The 17859-nt window shown below is 61.5% G+C and overlaps 1 protein-coding gene across 6 annotated transcripts in view; it reads right to left on the bottom strand.

Moving 5' to 3' along the window:
- Window positions 1-17859, bottom strand: part of CELSR3 (cadherin EGF LAG seven-pass G-type receptor 3) — a 29191-nt gene that overhangs the window by 7819 nt on the left and 3513 nt on the right. For 3 of the 6 annotated variants that reach the window (XR_009968045.1, XR_009968046.1, XM_062636370.1), the window contains exons 2-22: window positions 12067-12699; window positions 10375-10597; window positions 9831-9946; window positions 8919-9007; window positions 8354-8511; window positions 7993-8156; window positions 7470-7595; window positions 7156-7325; window positions 6767-6952; window positions 6519-6629; window positions 6106-6274; window positions 5714-5855; window positions 5450-5570; window positions 4967-5150; window positions 4786-4887; window positions 4184-4198; window positions 2596-2690; window positions 1745-1954; window positions 1163-1346; window positions 541-690; window positions 70-250 (exon numbers count right to left, since the gene is read on the bottom strand). Coding sequence is in view for 4 of the 6 variants with exons in the window: in XM_062636370.1 (XP_062492354.1) it covers window positions 70-250; window positions 541-690; window positions 1163-1346; window positions 1745-1954; window positions 2596-2690; window positions 4184-4198; window positions 4786-4887; window positions 4967-5150; window positions 5450-5570; window positions 5714-5855; window positions 6106-6274; window positions 6519-6629; window positions 6767-6952; window positions 7156-7325; window positions 7470-7595; window positions 7993-8156; window positions 8354-8511; window positions 8919-9007; window positions 9831-9946; window positions 10375-10597; window positions 12067-12699 (3529 nt within the window). In the remaining 2 variants the exon portion in view is untranslated. The remainder of the gene's footprint in view (window positions 1-69; window positions 251-540; window positions 691-1162; window positions 1347-1744; window positions 1955-2595; window positions 2691-4183; window positions 4199-4785; window positions 4888-4966; window positions 5151-5449; window positions 5571-5713; window positions 5856-6105; window positions 6275-6518; window positions 6630-6766; window positions 6953-7155; window positions 7326-7469; window positions 7596-7992; window positions 8157-8353; window positions 8512-8918; window positions 9008-9830; window positions 9947-10374; window positions 10598-12066; window positions 12700-17859) is intronic. The other 3 variants (XM_062636380.1, XM_062636389.1, XM_062636407.1) reach the window with 3 other exon arrangements.

Below are 17859 nucleotides of genomic sequence, written 5' to 3'. Positions count from 1 at the left end.
CCAAGGGAGCAGGGCAGAGCCCAGCAGCCCCTCTGCACTGGTGCTCACTGAGGGCAAGGGAGGATGTACCTGACGCTGCGGCGATCCACCTGGTAGCGTGCAGGCAGCAGCCCCCCCAGCGTGCGGTACATGATGAGGATGATGACGGTGAGAGCAGGCTCGGGCTCCGGCAGCGCCTGCCCTGGGGAGGAGCTCTCCACCGTGTAGTTCCCTTCACCCCCAGCCGCCGTGGGCACTGCTGTGGGGGCAGCTGAGGACACGGCCGAGTGGTGAGAACACACACACACACACACACACACAGAGGCTGCTCTGAGGCTGGCAGGAGCCTTTGGAATGGGTAAGATCAGAGGCTCTGAGCCCTCAGAGGTGGCAGGTCTCAGCAGGGTACATGCAGACTAAATGACCTTTAAAGGTCCCTTCCAATGCAAACCATTCCATGATTCTATGACTTTTCCAACCCAAACCATCCCATGACTCTACACCTTCCCCACCAGCCGTGCCCCCCCCGCACTGCTCCTCCAGTGATGCTCACATGCTCACCTTCGGCTTTCGGGGGGCTGAGCACCGACAACGGCAGCACGACGTGCGTGTGGGGGTCCCAGGCGGGCTGGCCCCGGAAAAGGTTGCTGTGGTAGCGAGGGTAGCGCCGGCGCACGTGGGAGCGGTTCTCCATGCGGTCAATGCTCAGCACTGCAGCAGGGGAGGGAAGGCAGCTCCAGAATGGCCACCTGGAGACAACTGTGCTCCAGAGCACCCCATGTTTGAAGTTATCGTCAAAGGGACCGTATGAGCCATAGGCTGGGTTGTGGATACATCCCATGTTTGCACATGACATGAAATCCCAGTACCCACAGGCCTCCTTCCCAGCCCAGGTCCTTGCTGTCCTTGCTCTGCCATAGGGCAGACTCCTTCTGCCACTGAGCTTTTTCACTTGAGACTGGGAGGGAACTGGGAGTGGGCAGCACACTCCTGGGCCTGCTGGCTCTTGGTGGTGTGTCAGCTACTGCAGGCAGGGATGGGAGCAGGATGTCTCTCACAAATACCTCCCGTGTTCAAGAGAGCCCTCGCAGAGATGAAGTGCACTGAGAAGGGGACGGGTGTGATGGAGGAGCAGCTCTGCACCGCCCCAGCCAGGCCCCACCAGCAGCCAGCTCCTACTCACTGATGTTGGGGGTGACGACGCCAACAGGGTTGAGGTAGGTGAGCTTCATGTTGCTGGCCAGCGTGCCTGAGTAGTCCCGCAGCTGCTCCATGAGGCTGGCGCTGCCGTGCTCGCTGTGCGGCAGCATGGCCCAGTGCTCCCGGTTCTCCAGCGCCAGCACCGCGCTGCCGGCACGCAGCAGGTTCTGCAGGGACAGGGAGGGAGGGAACTGCTGCCCTTGGGCCCCTCCTGGCTGCCCCCTCAGGCTCCCACCCTCAACACTCATCAACCAGCACTCTACAGAAACACCTTCCCTGCACCACTGCCACGAGGGATGTGCAGGCAGCAATAAGACATCCCTGTGCCTTCCCAGGTTGAACAAACCCAGCTCTCTGCTACTCTTCATGCACCTTGTGCTCCAGTCCCAACCACAGAGGTGACCTCCAGGGCTGTCACTCCTGTGGGACAGGGTCTGTGTGGCACCGGAGAGCCCAGTGCTCTTGACGTAGTGTCACATCCTGAACCCCCCCAGAGACCCAGGCTCAGGGTGGCTGTCGAAGAGAAGCAGCAGCAGAAGCCACTGTGGTCTGGGGAGGGCCTCACCTCGTTGAAGTGGGCATCCTGTGTGGCTGTGAGGCCGAAGCCACGCTGCTGGCTCTCAAAGGCCATGAGGCGGGACAGCAGGCGGAAGGTGATGTGCACATCATTCCCAAAGTAGTGGTCCATGTGGTCAGTCACAGCCCGGAGCCGGTGGGCCAGCTTCTTGGCTTCAATTGTGTTGAGCTCAGTCTTGTTCCTCTCCAAACCCTCCAGCTGCCAGCGGGGTGAAAGGAAGGGATTAAACCATTAAGCAAGTTTCTCACTGGGAAACTGGGAGGCTGCAGGCACTGCTGGACCCAGGGATTATTTCTGAAGCCACAGATACTCTCAGTGGTGGTCACCAGAACAGGGAGCATCTCCAGCAACACACCAGGGTTGCACTGGGGCCAAGGAGATGAAAGGACAGGGCAAGCATCTAGTGCTCCTTCCCTGCAGCCTTCCTGGTTTCAGTTACAATTGGTGCATGGGTTCAATAAACTGGCCTGGATATTTCAAAGGGATTTGTCACTGGCAGAGTCTGGGGGCTACAGATGTCCCATGGAACAGACACCCACCAGCTCCAAACAGTCCAGCCCTGCTAAACTGCCTTCAGGGAGCAGTTGTGTTCCTCTCAAATACAGGGACAGGACACAGGTCATATCTGACAGGGACTCTCAGATTAGATTAGATGGAACCAAGGGAAGTTCAGCTGAGCTCAGTGCTCCCACATGATGGGTTTGGGACAGATGAGAAAGGTGCTGAGCACTGTGGCAAGGTCCTCTCCAACTCCAGGTGCCCAAGAAAAGCTGAGCTCTTTGAAACCTTGCTCACAGAGCTCCTGCTCTGCCAGGGCTGCAGATCAGAGAGAGGATTACCAGCATGGAGAGCTCCTTGAAGGCAGGTGACGTGCAGTTGAAGAGATCTGGCTCCAGCCAGCCCTTCTCCTCATCACAGTGTCTGACGGCTGCACCTAGAGCCAGAAGAAAGGGCATGTTGGAAGTTCAGCACAGGATAGATGCCTCCCCTTTGCATCCCCCACCACAGAGACCCTCTGCACCAGCTAATCCCAAAGAGCAGCACCAGCAAGTGATGGGGAGGGCCTGTAACACCTCAGGGCTATCGTCCTGCTTTGCACCAGTACAGTCCATTCACCCTTGGTATGCACCACCTCGGCAAGCCGCTCGCTGCAGGAGCTGGGTTCCTCTGCGGGCCTTTGGGCTGCATCACACACAGTTGCAGAGGAATAAGTGCCTTGGCAGGGCTCAGGCTGGAGAAGCTCCTGGTCCCTCTGGGGATGTGTCTGTGTCCCCAGGGCACATCCGACTCTGAACTTGTGAAGCCCATGCAGCTCCAGGCATCCCCTGCTGACAGCCTGCAATGTCTGCTGAGGGCCTGCTTCTCTACAGGGCAACATCACCAGAGGAGGACAAGAGGCTTGCTGTGGAGCTGGCAAACCCACCCCACAGATGAGCTCTGGCTGGGGCCCAAGGGCTGCCACACAGCAATGGAAACACCAGCAACAAACAGGGTCAGCTACTGACCACCACCAAAGCACTGCTAAAGCCAGCACACAGAGCAGTGTCCTGGGCTGGGAGCATCACCCTGCACACTCGGAGCATGAGGAACCCCAGTGTACCTGGCAGGACTTGGACCAGAACCTCCTGGAGATGGCACCAGGGCACAGGAGCCCACCCAGGACCACGCCTGGGGGAGGACAGCAGCATGGCCAGGATGGTGAGGGGGAGCCTGCAGCACACTCTTGTTGCTGCTCAGAAAAGCCCCAGTGACCAGCGTGACCCCCGCCACCACCTCCAGCTCCTACCTGTCCTCTCCAACCATGCTTCCCCAGCTGCAGAAGCCCAGGGACCATTGCAGCAGGGAACAGGGAGGACACCTCCCCACTGCTGGCCTTCCCCCAGCAAGGACAGGCATCAGCAGGGAACAGAGATCAACTCAGCTTCAGACCTGGGCAGGATCCAGCCTCCAGGTCCCTCTATCCCCCTTGCCAGTGGGCAGAGGGCACTGGACCTTGTGTTGTGCATGTCCATCAGTTCCTGCCCCTGCTCGAAAAGCAACCCCTTTCCTTCACCCCATGGCCATTCCTCCTTGGCCCCACCACCCACTGCTCATCGCCAGCTCCTTCCCTCCCAGCCTAAGCAAGCAGGTACCAGCCCAGCAGAGAAGGACTCATCACAGCGGGAGCAGAGCGCTGCAGGCTCAGAGCAGAGGGTGGCAGGGGCTGCATGCAGCTGCAGCCAGGTTTGTGCTGGTTAGTGTGCTGGGAGCAGGGAACAGCGTGGAGGAGCAGCGAGGCCAGGCAAAGCATTGGGAAGACACTCGACAGCTCCAGAAGCGGTGGGGAAAGTGCAGGGGTGAGCAGGGTGCCAGGCAGGAAGCAGGGGGGGGAAAGCCACATGGCACAGCCCTTACAGCACAGGGGGAAGGAGATGGGAACAACCTTACCTGCACCCCTCAAGCCTGAGCACGGAGGGCGAGAGAACCGGGGAGAGAAGCGACAACAGTTAGGAGCCGAACCTGCCTCCTCCCGGGGTGAGCGGCTGGAGAAGGACAGCGTTTGTATTGTCCCCGGGGGCTTGCACTGCCCTACAGCCCCAGACCCCTGCTTGTGCCCTTGCTGTCACCCGGGACGGCCTCCTGCAGCCTGGGACACTGACTCCTACCCAGACACTCACCTAACGCACGCTGTGCCCTGCTTCCCTGGCAACACACACCGAGGCTGGGGCTGGTGGAGCCACAGCAAGGCACTGCAGGCACTGAGATGCCTGACCCCAGCCTCAAGCCCTCCAAAACCAAAAAACAGCAGGGAGAAGGTGGGGAACAAGGCCAAGGGAACAGCACAGTCCTGGGGTGGGTGACAGACCCCACAGCCTGTTCCCAGCCCTGTCTGCTCTGCCCAGGCTGTGGTATCTTGTTCTTCAAGTTCCTCCTCCCAGCCCTCAAGCCCAGCTAAATGGGACTGGGTCAGCACAGAGACACTGCTGGGGCTGCTACAGCCCCCAGCAGGACGGCCAGGCTGCCCCCTCCCCATCGCATCCCACACTCACCCAAGGAGCCTTTGGGACACAGCACTGCAGCTGAGAAGCCAAACTTGGTCTGGGGCCACCACACACCCGCCTTGAGGCTTTTGGGACAGCCGTCATAGAGCACTGTGGGGACACATAGGCAAGGGGCTGTCACCAGGTTGCTCACTGACACCGAGCCCACGCACCCAGTCCCCACACTCACCCTCGCACCCACTGGGTGTCACCTCAGCGAAGGGGCTGTCGCAGCCATTGCACTGGCGGCCGATGACCCCGGGCCGGCACTGGCACCGGCCCGACTCCCTGTCGCAGGAGCGTGAGGTGGAGCCCACGGGGTAGCAGTCGCAGGGCAGGCAGGTATCGCTGCCTTTGGGCCGGTAGTGGAAATCCTGGGGGGCCAGGGACAGCCATCAGACAACCCATGGGGACAGCAGGCAAGGCCAGCGCCTGGAGAGCCACTGGAGCCAGGGCAGAGAAGTGCCAGGCTCTCCTGAGCTGCCCCCACTGTCACTGAGCCAGGGCAGGAGAGCCCCAGAGGAGCTGAGCAGGGACCCAGCTCAGAAGTGGGCACACAAAGCAAGGCCTGGGTAGCTGCCAGGCCTTTGGATGGCACAAGGAACAACATCAAGGACAAGCAGGGCTACAGGAAAGCCATGGGCCATGTCCCCACGTCCCCAGTGCCCCTCACCTTGCAGTGGCACTGCCCATTGGTTTTATTGCAGTCGGGGTCAAAGCCCTTGTTCACATCACAGTTACAGGGCCCACACGTGGGGTTCCCCCACCAGCCCTTCGGACACTGCTGGTCCATCCTGGGGAGAGAAACAGTCCCACTGTTACAGCAACCAACCCCCCCGGCCTCCTCCCCACCAGCCCAGGTGCTCCAAGGAGCCAGGTGGCACCGAGAGGTCCCTGGTCACAGAGCCATGGCCCTGTCCCATGCCCTGCATCTCACCTGTGCTCACAGTACTGCCCAAAGAAGTTCTCTCCGCACTCGCACACGTAGCCCAGGGGCGAGCCTGGCTTGCGGCGACACACGGACTTGTTCTTGCAGGGGTTGAGGTGACACACATCCACACAGTCCCCCCCGTAGTACCCTGATGGGGGGCCAGAGAGCACTGTGTAAACAGGCACCTTCCCCCTGAGGGGCCAGGGTACCAAGGAGTGGATTGAGGGACTCAGGAGGGACTCTGCCCTCCAGAAGAGTTGATGAGTGTCTGACAGGGATGCGTCTTGCTCAGGTGAAGGACAGGAGAGCAGTGACAGGCCAGGAGGGAGCCATGGGGAGGAAGGAGCACACAGACAGGCATGCAGAGCGAAGGGGTGGCAGGGTGCTGCCCGCCCTACCTGGCTGGCAGACGCAGGAGTAGCTCTGCCACTCGTCCTTGCAGATGCTGTTGGCTGGACAGGGGCTGGAGTCGCAGGGGCTCGGCACGCTGCAGCCAGCCTCCACCCGCAGGGCATGGCTGGGCTTGGGCAGCACTGTCCCAGTGACACTGTCACCCAGTCGCACACCCTGCAATGCAGGTGACAAAGTCACAGGGGAGGTAGGACACACACAGCAGGTTACACTTCTGCCCTCCACAGACCCACAGAGGCAGCCATCCCCCATCACCCTGCTGTGTAGTGTTTTTGGCTGCCTCATGGCACCTCAGAGCTTTGAATGCTCAGAGGGAGTGGCACCAGCAGGACGGACCCATGTTTCCACCCCTCCATGTAACAGAGCCAATAGAAAGGGAAGGCTCAGAGCATGGACTCACCTGTATGCAGCCCCTCAGCCCATTCTGCACCTCGCCAGAGCCCAGGACTCCCCCGACGTGCAGGTGTTTCACCTTCAGGCCATGCAGCTCATTTCCAACAACCACTGTGTCCTGCAGAAGGAAGGCATTAACATGGGACAAGTGCTATTAAGCTCTCCCCCAGCCCTCTCCGAGGGCACTGGGGCCTGTTTATGCCAAGCATCCCTCACAGTTCCTGTCCTGGTGCAGGGGTCTCAGTCAGCACCTACCTGGTAGAGCCCAAAGTCGAGGGTGAGGGTGATGACATAGCGCAAGTCTCGCCCGCTGCGGACATCGCGCAGCTCCAGCTGCAGGTCGTGCCATCGCCCATCACTGAGCTGCTGCTGGTCCAGGAGGAGGCTGGTGCTGCGCCCGGAGCCCCTGCTCACCATGAAGGAGAGCAGCCCCCCAGACAGCTGCAGAGAGGGAACCACAGCTGTGAGCCAAGGCATTGCCAACTCTGGCTGCATCCAGCCTACCCTCCCTCTGAACTCGGGGAGGGAAACCCAGCCCTGCTGAGCACCCCTCCATAACCACCCTCTGCTGGGGCTGGGGTCAGCAGGGTGGGCAGGGTCCTGCTCTCCTGGGCTGGGGCACAGTGCTGTGGCTGAGGCCGTACCTGGCAGAGCAGCGTGGTGTACTGGCCAGCGTGGGCCTGTAGAAGGACCCCATCCGGCTGGCGTGTCCGAAATGCCAGCCCCAGGTACCAAGGCACCGAGATCTTCACATCCGTCTTGAAGTCCCAGGTCAGGACACTGTTGCCCTGGAAGTAGTGGGCATGATGCATGGCTGGAAAGGAAAGTGGAGGTGAGGAGGAGGGATGAGCACTAGATGCAGGACAGCAGAGCCAGTTCATCTCACAGGAACCCCTTACTCTGCTTCCACAGCAGCCCTCACACAGCCCTGCACGCAACCCCCTGCCTGTGCACTCACGGTAGCGACAATCTTTGCCCCCGAAGCCCACGGGGCAGTGGCAGGAGAAGGTTCCCCAGCTGACAGAGCAGGTGCCGCCGTTCTTGCAGGGGCTGGAGTCGCAGAAGGTGTGCTTGGCATGGCAGCCTGGAGGAATCAAGGTCACCCACGTCAAACTCCACCTGCTCACCACCTCTCCCTGGCCCACAGGCAGAGGCAGCACTGCCCATCAGCCCTTTCCAGGCTGCCAGAGGGGCAAGCCTGGCTGCTCAGCCTCTCTGCACAGGCCCTGCCTGCTCAGGGATTAGGGTCAAGGCTGTTGCTGCTCCTTATGCCAGGCTAGACCTGCAGGCTCTGCGTGTGGGATCAGGGGACATTCTCAGGACATTAGCTGGGGTGGGGACTGAGGATTAGGGGGATCTGGAGGCCCCATTCTCCAATGGGAAGTTGCTCAGCTCCAGCTGTGCTGCCGTGATGCTGTTACAGCCCAGCAGTGAACGGCAGTTCCCAGGACAGGGGCTGGCAGGAGCAGAGGTGCTGGTACCTGCAGCAGTGCCGTTGTTGGCGATGTAGGAGGCCAGGTCAATGCGTTTGCTGTCGATATACAGGTCTCTCATGCACCCCACAAAGTCCCGGTGAGTGACGGGGAAGTTTTCTGGCAGGTTGGGGACCCCTCCGAGGAGCAAGGGACCCGTGAGGTCCAGGGACCTACCAAGGACAGAAGCCCAGGGCTATAAGATCCACAGGGACCTCAGGCTGGCCAGCGCTCCCCAGTGCAAGGGCTGGGAAGCAGACATCCACAGGGACAGGCACACAGAGCTGAGGTCCCAGGTGCACCACAGCAGCAGTGTCCCCACAACAATGTCCCCACTGCAGCAGTGCCCAGCTGCCCCCAAGGAACTCACTTCTTGGAGCTGGTCTGCACGCCCTCTGCGGCACAGGAGTAGTTCCCAATCTCGCTGCCAAACTGCAGGGCCACGGAGGTGTCACACTCGTCCACTGTCACGATGGCCACCTTGTCCTTGGAGGGGCCCTGCACCACCCCCAGGGCGCTGAGCCTGGGCTGAAACCCAAGGCAGGGCATTAGCAACACACTCAGACCCAGGCACCAGGGCCCCCACCACAGCAAGGAAGGGGCCTGAGCACAGCCCGGTCCTCACTGCTCTGCTGGAGGTGTGCATGAAGCAGAAGGAGCCCAAGCCAGCGCACAGTGCCAGAGATGGACATGGGCATTCACACTCAGGCGGGTGACACTGGGTGACTCCGACAGCCCCAAGGGCTGACCTGAGGGACAATCACCCACTGCATTTGGCTGCCTGCTCCACTGCACCCATCCCCAAGGGCTCAAAACCACCTCTGCCTTCTTTCCAGGGCAGAGCCAGAGAACAGGAGAGCCAGATCTGCTCACTCACACCTTGCAGAGGGTGCACTCACACCATGCATGCGTGGGGACAGCCGCGGCACACACACCTTGTTGTAGTAGCGGAGCTGCAGCGTGTGCCACTGCCCATCACTCACACCTCCTGGCAGGTAGGGGCTCACCACCGTGCTGGACTCCCCTGCAGACAGAGATGATGTGAGCTGAGCTCTCTCACAGCACCAAGCCCACAGTAGTCCCCACAGCCTCATGCAGGGATGGAGAAGGGCTTCAGGGAGACAGCTCAGCACAGCGGCCTCTGCTCGTTGTGGCCTTGCAGCAGGAGTGGGGTGGGGGAGTCACAGCCCTGGGACCAGCAGCCAGCGTCCGTGTTGGCTCCCGTGTCCAGGCTCCCTGCCAGCATGTCCTGGCACCCTGCATCTGCCCTCCTGCCAGTCAGCCCAGCTGCAGCAGTGGCAGAGTGGCCACCCAATGCTGTGTGCAGGGGACAGGGGAGGAGAGCAGGGCCCAGGATGGGAAGGAAGCCTCTGTTGTTAACACAAAACTCCAGTGCTCCTGGCAGCTGAGCCTTACACCCCTTGGGGCAGACAGGATGGGTGCAGGAGGGGCACAGTATGGGCACAAAGGAGCAGAGATGGGAACAACTGGATAGCAACCGCCCTCCCCAGAGGGTCCTCCTCTCCGGACTGGCTCACAGCAAGGCAGGAGGTGGAACTCACAGTGACAGAACGGGGCAAAAGGGCAGCAAAGGCACCAAAAGGTTTTGGGAGCACAAACCAGGACAAGTTCACTGCTGCGCTTGCATTCCTAAGCCCAGGGAGAGTCCTGGGACAGACACCCATCCCCTGGGCCATCCACTGACACCAACACCTCTCTCAGCCCCGTTTGCCTTAACACAGGCTCCACCCAGGGCAGCACCCTCCTTCCCCTGCTCTGTGACGGCTTCCTCACAGCTCCCACAGCACAAACCCCATAGCAGGGATTTGGGGTCACCCCAAGCCCACCTGTGGAGTACTTGAGCTGGACCTGCCCCTGGATGATCTCCACCGCCAGGAAGTCGTGCCGCTCGTTCAGGCGCCCGTTGTAGAGCAGGAGGCCGCTGGGCTCCACGGTGCTAAACCTGGGGCAAGGAGGAAGCAGGAGGGCAGAGCGTGCGCCAGGGGCACGCAGGGATCCCCACTCCCCCCTGCACACAACCAGCGTGGGGATGGGGGGAGGCCCGGGTTTGGCCCTGGGTGCAAACTGAGGTGGGAAGGGGCTGGGAGCACCCAATGGGTGCTGTGGGAGCACGGGGGCCTGGCATGGAGGCAGAGAGCTGGCAGCAGGGAAGGGACGAGACACTGAAGGAAGGCATGAGCGGATGGCAAGGGGAGACGTGCCAGTGCAGATTCAGAGCCCTCTGGCTGAAAGAGCCAGGGCAGCCCCAAGCCAAGGCAAAGCTCCTAACACCAGGGTGTGTGGAGCACCAGCCAAGCCCTGGCCAGGCCCAGGGAGCACCAAAGGCACCAAAGGAAGGCGAGGTGACGGGCAAGGGAAGAGAGGACTCACGAGAGCGCGAGGGTGAGGTGGAAGCGCTGGCGCAGGCCCCGGAACATGACGAAGGAGCGTGGTGGGAAGGAGCGAGCAGACACCTCGCAGAAGGGGCTCTCGAAGCCGCCCGCCGGGCACTGGCAGCGGAAGCCGCCATCGGCGCCGTTGGTGCAGGTGCCACCGTTGCGGCACACGCCGGGAGCGCAGCGCCCGGAGCGACTGTCCACTTCACAGTTGTCACCTGCGGGAGAGACATGAGAGCTGCGGACACAGTGAGCACCCACCACCCCCTGCCCCAGTGCAGGCCTTGCACCCACCATCCCTGGCCCGGGTCTGGGGCAGGTGGAGTTAGCGAGGGACGCGACAACCCGGGTATCACCCAAGGCTCCCCCAGGCAAGCCAGCACTGCCAGCCCTGCAGCACAAGCAACCAGCCTGGATGCGTTGCCAGCTTTGGCTGAAGGGGAAAGTTTGGACCCAGGACAGGATGGGAATGGGACAGGAAGGGACTGGCCATGGCTGGGGTGTGCAGTCCTAAGGATGGAGAGGCAAGGACAAGCCAGGGAAGTCCTGGCAACGCTGAGAGTGCCTCCTTGGGCATAGAAACTGTACCAGCCTGGGACAGGCATCACAGCCCTGGCTCTGGGGTGTGGGCACAGCCCAGGACCACTGAGCTCCCCTGTCAAGAGCTATGGAAGTCTCACCCACCCTAACCTAACCCTGCAGGCTCTGATGCAGGAGCAAAAGCCAAGAGGAAACCAGCCAGGAGAGGACACCAAATACTCCTGCACCTCACCGGTGTAGGCACCAGGGACGTCCCAGGCCAGCTCAGCGGTGCAGGGTTCTGGCCAGTCCCTGTTCCCACACACCACACAGAGAACTGCTCAGCCTCAGCCACAGTCCTACACCCCAGGGCCCTGCTCCCATTACTTGCTCAATGGCATGAAAGGAGGATGAGGAGACAGCACAAAGTGACAGGGAAACGAGCTCATTAACCCTTCTGCTAATGGCTGTTCATGCCTCAGATGCCGGGGGTTAATTACCACTGACTCTGTTATCTCACCAGGAACCACGATGGGAGAGCAGCTCCGAGGCAGCCATCTGCTGCTGCACTCCCCCTGCAGCCACAGCCCACCGTCCCCAGTGGCCAGGCATGGGTCTCCACAGCCTGCTGGGGACTTGTGGCTAAAAGACACTGCCTAGTCCAGGGATTACACCATGGCTGGGACCAGATCCGCATGGATCGCATCCCACCTGGTGGCGCAGCTGGGCCCAGCCTCCCCTTCTGTTCTGGGGGGGCAGCAGCTCCCCCAGCACACATGGGGCCAGCATGGGCTTCACACCTCTGCAGGCCAGCTGAAGGCTGGCACAGGCTGAGACCAGCACCTCTGATGGCCCCAGAGCCCAGCACTAGCATGGGGCAGGGCCAAGGAGCCTCCTGTGCCCCTGGCAGGGTCCAACCTGGTCCTGCTCTGTGAGAAAAGCTGGGAGGTAGCACTGGGGTCCCCCGAGCCCTCCATCCCACCTCCCTGCAAGACAGATTTCTATGGCAACCTCAGCCCTGCACATCCAGCGCCATGGAAACACGGAGAGCTGGACGCAGAGCCGGGCCTCTGAAGACAAAGAGGGGCCCCAGCACCCTTCTGGGCAGAGCACCCCGCCATGGTGCCAGCCACCCCGAGGGCCATACCAGCCATGCCCTGGCACTCACCCATGAAGTGCTGGCGGCACACACACGTGTATCCCCCCTCCTTGCGGGTGCAGCTCCCGCCATTGCGGCAGGGGTTGGAGTAGCAGAGGTTGATCTCCGTCTCGCAGTAGTCCCCAGTGAAGCCCTGCGGGCAGCGGCAGCGCAGGCCGGCGATGGGGTGGATGGGCCGGAACAGGGTGGAGGGGGAGGCGATGAAGGGGGCTGAGCTGTCGAACTTGAGGACAGAGATGCACTTCATGTAGTTCTGGCAGGGCTCCCGCAGGCAGACATTGTCGTCGAAGGGCAGCACCTCCAGCATGGAGGCACCCGTCAGCGCCATGCGCTTCATGTACAGCTGCTCCTGCAGCTCCTCCGAGCTGAGGTAGCGCCCGCCCCGCGGCGCCAGCGCCGAGAAGCTGACATTGAGCACCGTGCCCCCCACGTCCGTGTCGTTCTGGATGTTGAAGATGAAGATGTCCTCCTTGGGCGTTGCGAGCACGGTGGCCACCCCTTCCAGGAAGGTGGTCAGCAGCGGGGAGAGGAAGCGCTCCTGCCACATGTTCTCCAGCCGCACCGTGATGCTGTTGGCCAGCATGTCCTCCGTGATGATGATCACCCGCAGGACGCACTGGGCCGTCACGCTGTGGATCCCGTCTGCGGGAGGGAACAGGGACATGCTGCAGGTCTTTGCCTGCTGCCCGGAGGGTCTCCTCCCTCCCACCCCGGGGCACAGCCCTGCACTCCACTGTGGCCCCCAAAAGGCCCAAGTCCTTGGCTAAGGAAGTGTGGAGCCACAGCTCTGCCACTGGAGATGGAGGGGGCGCGGCCGGTGTGGCTGCACCTTCTGCCTCCCTTCAGCCTCTCCACTGAGAGAACTCTCAGGTCTCTCGGGTCTCCTCCCTGTGCTGCATCTCGGCAGCAAACTGAGCACTCAGAACAAAGGTGCTTAAGAGACACAGGCAGAAGAGGTCCCAGCAGGAGGTTGGGCAAACACAGGAGCCAATGCCAGGGTCTGGGGTGTTTTGCTTCCCCACTGTGCCCCGTCTGCCTGCCCCACGTGCCTTCTCCTGCACTCTCCTACTGCCGTTTGCTTCCTTTCTCCTCTGGGGTCTCCAAGGCTTTTGTGCCGGTCTCCCTGCTTCCCCCCTTCTTGCCATCTGCTCCGCATCTCTTCCTCCCTCAGTCCATCTCCGGTTTGTTTAATTCTCTTTCATCTTCATTTTCCTTGGAGACCAGCTCCCTCCCCCTGGGACCCTGTACCACCGGAGCCATCTCCCAGGCACGGGAGCACACTTGGAGCCCGCTCTCTCCCTGGACCATGACCCTGAGCAGCATCTCAGCCCCACGTCAGGCACACTCATGAGCCAGCAGTCAGGCTGCAGGGACACAGGACACGATACAGCCCGGTGGCAGCAGCTCAACCATCCCCTGCTTCACCTCACCCACCTACCCAGCCCCAAGGCCAGCGGATCCCGCTGCTATTGGGGGATCCCACCTCCGAGCCTCATGAGCAAAGCTGCCTTTGCTATTCCTCTCTTGCCGTGGCTGCCGCGCTGCAAAGCCTTTGATTTCCCCCAGCCCTTTTGAAGCCTGCAGAGCAGGAGGATTTAAGGACTGAAATATCTCCCTTTTTCCCCCCTCTCTCTTCTGCTCTTCAGACGGTGACAGCTTTCTGGTGACCCTGCAAATTCTCATGCAAGCACCGGGGCTGGAGCTCTGGAGATAAGGCTCGCGTGGGGCTGGGGAGCAGCGGTGCCAGCACAGTCACCCGGGAGCTGATCCCCCGGAAAAGGGGGGTTGCTTCTCTCTGAAATCCACCTGCTCCTGAGCCGTATGGAAGCAAGGTGAGAAACCACCCCTCGGTGGTGCGCTGGTTCTGACAATGCAGGGCAGCAGGAGAGCAGTCACAAAGAGCTCTGTGCTGCTCGGGCTCAGCACAAGGAACCAGCATCGCCACCTGCACTCCTGAGGCACCTTCTCTCTGCAAGAGGCTGACCCAGGCCGGGGGGGGCTGGAGCACGGTGAGAGCCACAAGCCTGGCTCAGCTGCACTTGGCAGGAGATGCTCCCATACCCCCAGAGCCTGGCGAGGCAGCACCCTGGGACGCCAGCACCCTGAGAGCAGCTCCCTCTTCCGCAGGAAGCTGTGCATGTCCCGTTCCAGCTCCTCTCCCTTTGTCCCCTCCTTGCACTCTGCCTCTGGCCAAGGCAAGGCTGAGCACGGCTCAGCCCAGCAACCCCTTCCTCTGCTCCCTGAGCTCCTGCTTCATGTGGAAGCAGCCTGGAGGCCCAGGGGACAGCTCTCGCCCTCCCCAGGGGCTGCCGAGCGCCCAGCAATAGGCAGGCAGACATCTGCCTGATTTATGGCTCCCATTAGGCCTCGGCTGGCACAATGCTGAGCGCTGGAGCAGGCTGGAGGCCAGCAACGCCTCCCAGTGCAAGGAGGCTGTGGCTGGGGAAAGTGGGCTGCAGGGTGCCCAGCACCCTTGGCATTGCCCAGCCCATGGCACTGAGCACCCCTTTCCCCACTCCCCACAGCAGCGTGGAGCCAGCCCTGGCCCCACAGCCATCCTTGGTAAGCTCCCCCATACAACCCTGTCCCACCACAGCATCACACCCAGGGCTGGCTCCGTGCAAGGCGAAGCAGATGGTTAGAGAATGACCTGCTGCAAATGGCAGGAGGAAGCTACCAAAGGCAAACCCAAAGCTGGCTGGAGGCACTGACTCCCCTGGGAGGCATTGTCATCACGACTGCTCAGCCTTTCTGATTAAACCCTGTGGCCAGAGAGCTGGTGTCTGGCGAATATTCATGTAGCAGAGCCCTGGAAACATTGCCTACAGGGAAAGGAGCAGGGAGAGGGGACACGAGGGGCTGGGCAGCACCGAGGCATCCTGTTTGCACTTCCACAACTGACAGCAACCAGCTTCAGCAGCAGGGAAGCTGCAGAAGGAAGAGCTCTGGACAGAGGGGGACAGGCAGCAGACTCCTCCTGGGAGCTGCCTGCCCACCTGGGACTGGAGCTCTGGGCCTGAGCTGGAGGCCTCTTGGGGAGAACAGGGCTGCCATCCGCTGCCTTGCGGTGTGCTGGGTCTGCCAGGGCAGGAGCCCACCTCTCCTGTCCCCCCGTGCTGCCAGAAGCTCTCCAGACCCTGGGCAGCACCAGGCACAGGCTTCTGCCAACACTCCCACCCCGAGAGCCCCCCGCGCCACTGGCAGAGGCTCCCCATCCCCTGCAGCAAACACCTGGGCCTCCAGCCTCGCAGGGAGCTCCAGGGATGGTGCAGGCAGCAATGCAGCTCAAACAGGTCCTGACCCAGAGGGGATGCACCCCTGCCCCTCACCTGCAGGGACCAGGAGCTCAGAGACAGGCTATGGTGCATGATCCCCTGCATGTGCCAAGCAGCAGAGCCTGCATCCGACAGTGACAGCCACTGCTCCGCCTGGGACACCCCGGGGTGGCGATGGCCTCTGGGACAGGCAAGGGGCAGCGCTCACGTTTGCAGCTGAGGAGCAGTGAAACATCCCCAGAGGAAAAGCTGGGAAAGGAGGAGACAGGCACTGGAAGGTGAGCAGCGCCCAGTGCTTCCAAAGGGCTTGGGCAGACCTCTCAAGGCTGATGGCACTTGATAGGTTAAGAGATCTCAAACGTAAATCACTTCCCTCAGCCAGCACAGAGCACAAATGTCACCCTCCTGGCAGCTCAAAGACTGGGGCTAAAGTACAATAACCAAGATAACTCCAAAACCGTGCCCTAGCCAGGACTGGAAAGCCTTGAGTCTCGCACCCAAACTCTGTGGTCCTCACCTCCGGCTGTGATGGACCCAACAGGGGAGGAAGCTCCTTGGAGTGAGCTCCTCATGGGAGGGGAGGCACACAGGTTGTGAAAGGCCAGGGCAGCCCTGGGACCCCCACCTGACCTGAAAACACAGCTCCGACGTGCTCAGCCCCAGGAGCCAGGACAGACGCGCTCTGGGTGAGTCCTCCCTGCAGGCTGGGATTCAGGTGAGGTAATTGGGACACACGGGTCCCGTCCTCAGGGCAAGCCTTTGCGCTGTGCACAGAGAGCTTGAGGGGAGCCCGGCCAAGGCAACAGCCAGAGCTGAGCCTCCCCCCTGCCATCAGCCTGGCCCAGCGAAACCAGGCTGGGATGGTTTGAAGTCAACAGCTTCCTACAATGCCCCCATTTCAGTTTGCTGCGGCCACGGACACAGCCCCACCACCTCTGCCTTGAATCCTGAGTGGCCAAGAGACCCTTTTAACAGCCATAGGTGACTATGCACCTGCAAGGAACTGGGGTCAGTTTTGAGGTATTCAGTCCCTCCGGAAAGGAACTGGTTTGTGACCATGGAATCCCAGAGTGGTTTGTTTTGAAAGGACCTTAAAGCTCACCCAGATCCAACCCTTGCCACAGGCAGGGACACCTTCCACTAGAGCAGGGTGCTCCAAGCCCCATCTGGCCCAAGTCTTTCCTGCTTCCAGCAAGGGGCTGAGCTGAGGACACACACTGCTCACAGCCCCCTTGCCCTGCTTTAGGCAGATCCAGCCTCCCTCAAAGGGACCATAAAGCTCACAGGCAGGCACAGAAGCTGCCCCCTCCTTGGGTGCTGACCCTCGGGGCACCCTCCATGGTGCTATTGTTGCCTTCCTGCAAGAGGAAGGTGCTCCGGCACAGTGCTGTGCGGGGCTGTGCTGGGCAAACAATGCAGACAGCTCTGATGTCCTGGCCACCAGCCCTGCAAAGCTCCCCTGCACCCAGCACCAGCGCGGGGCCACGGGGCCGCCGGCTACACGGGGGGCTGCAAACAACAACGGCAGCCACCAAAGCAGCCTCCACCTCCCCAGCAGCACCAGGGACAACAAAAGGCCCCTTTCCCGGTGGCTTCCCTCCCCAGGACAGCTCTTCCCCTTCCATCTTCTCCCCCATCACCAGCACACCTCTCCCAGCTGCCCTTCCCACTGGAAGATGACGACACTCTAACTGCAAGGCCCCCTCGATGCAGGACTTCGGGATGCGATTGTCTCCTGCCTTTGTGCAGGGTTAAGTGTGCGAGGAGGCAGGGCTTCCCTGAGCATACAGGGCAGGGGCTGGAGGAGTCAAACACCCCATCTCTAGCGATGGGCAAGTGCGTGTCTCAGCCAGCCCTGCAGTTACAATTAACCCCCAAAGAGCCCCAAGCCAGTGCCAGACTGGTGCTGGCCATGCAGGATTGCCTCAAGCACGTCTGCTCCTCCAGCCTCGCTCCACCTTTGGAAGGGAATCCTCCCCTTGCTGAATGAGCTGATAGAGAGGGAAGGGGGAAGGCAGCTGGAAGCTGAGGTCAGGGGAGCTCCACAGCTTAAGGCTCCCCAGGTAATTCAGCGCTGGCCCCTCAAGGGAGGGCTCCTGCCCTCCCCCGGAGCCGCTCCTTGGTTCAGCGATGGCCGGCCGGACGCCTCCATTTCAGATCACGCATCCACGAGCAAAGAAAGGCTGATGTGAAGGCATCAGGCAATGAGGAGCTGCAGGTCCCAACCCCACCTGCTCACACACAGCCCCTCAGTGCATCTGAAGGGGACCCCAACGCCCCCCAAAGCCATCGCTCACCCGCACGGGGATACTCCAGCAACACATATGACACCAGAGCTCAAAGCGCGGTGCTGTGGGGTTGGTCACAGCTGCCCCTCGCAGCACTCAGGTGGCTGCAGAAGGTGGTGCCAGCTCTGAGGCCACAGCACAAAGCGCCGGTGCCGGCACGTGCCGCAGCCAGAACTGGGACAGAACCGTTTGCTGCCAGCACACGGGTGATTCTGAGGGGCTCCCTCCCCAGCACAGCC

The sequence above is a fragment of the Pezoporus occidentalis genome, unplaced genomic scaffold (assembly GCF_034315485.1).
Source record: "Pezoporus occidentalis ecotype Australia unplaced genomic scaffold, CSIRO_AGI_Poc_V1 ctg114, whole genome shotgun sequence".
NCBI lineage: Eukaryota > Metazoa > Chordata > Aves > Psittaciformes > Psittacidae > Pezoporus > Pezoporus occidentalis.
The sequence above is the reverse complement of the archived record's forward strand: the minus strand, read 5'-3'. Positions and strand labels throughout refer to the sequence as shown.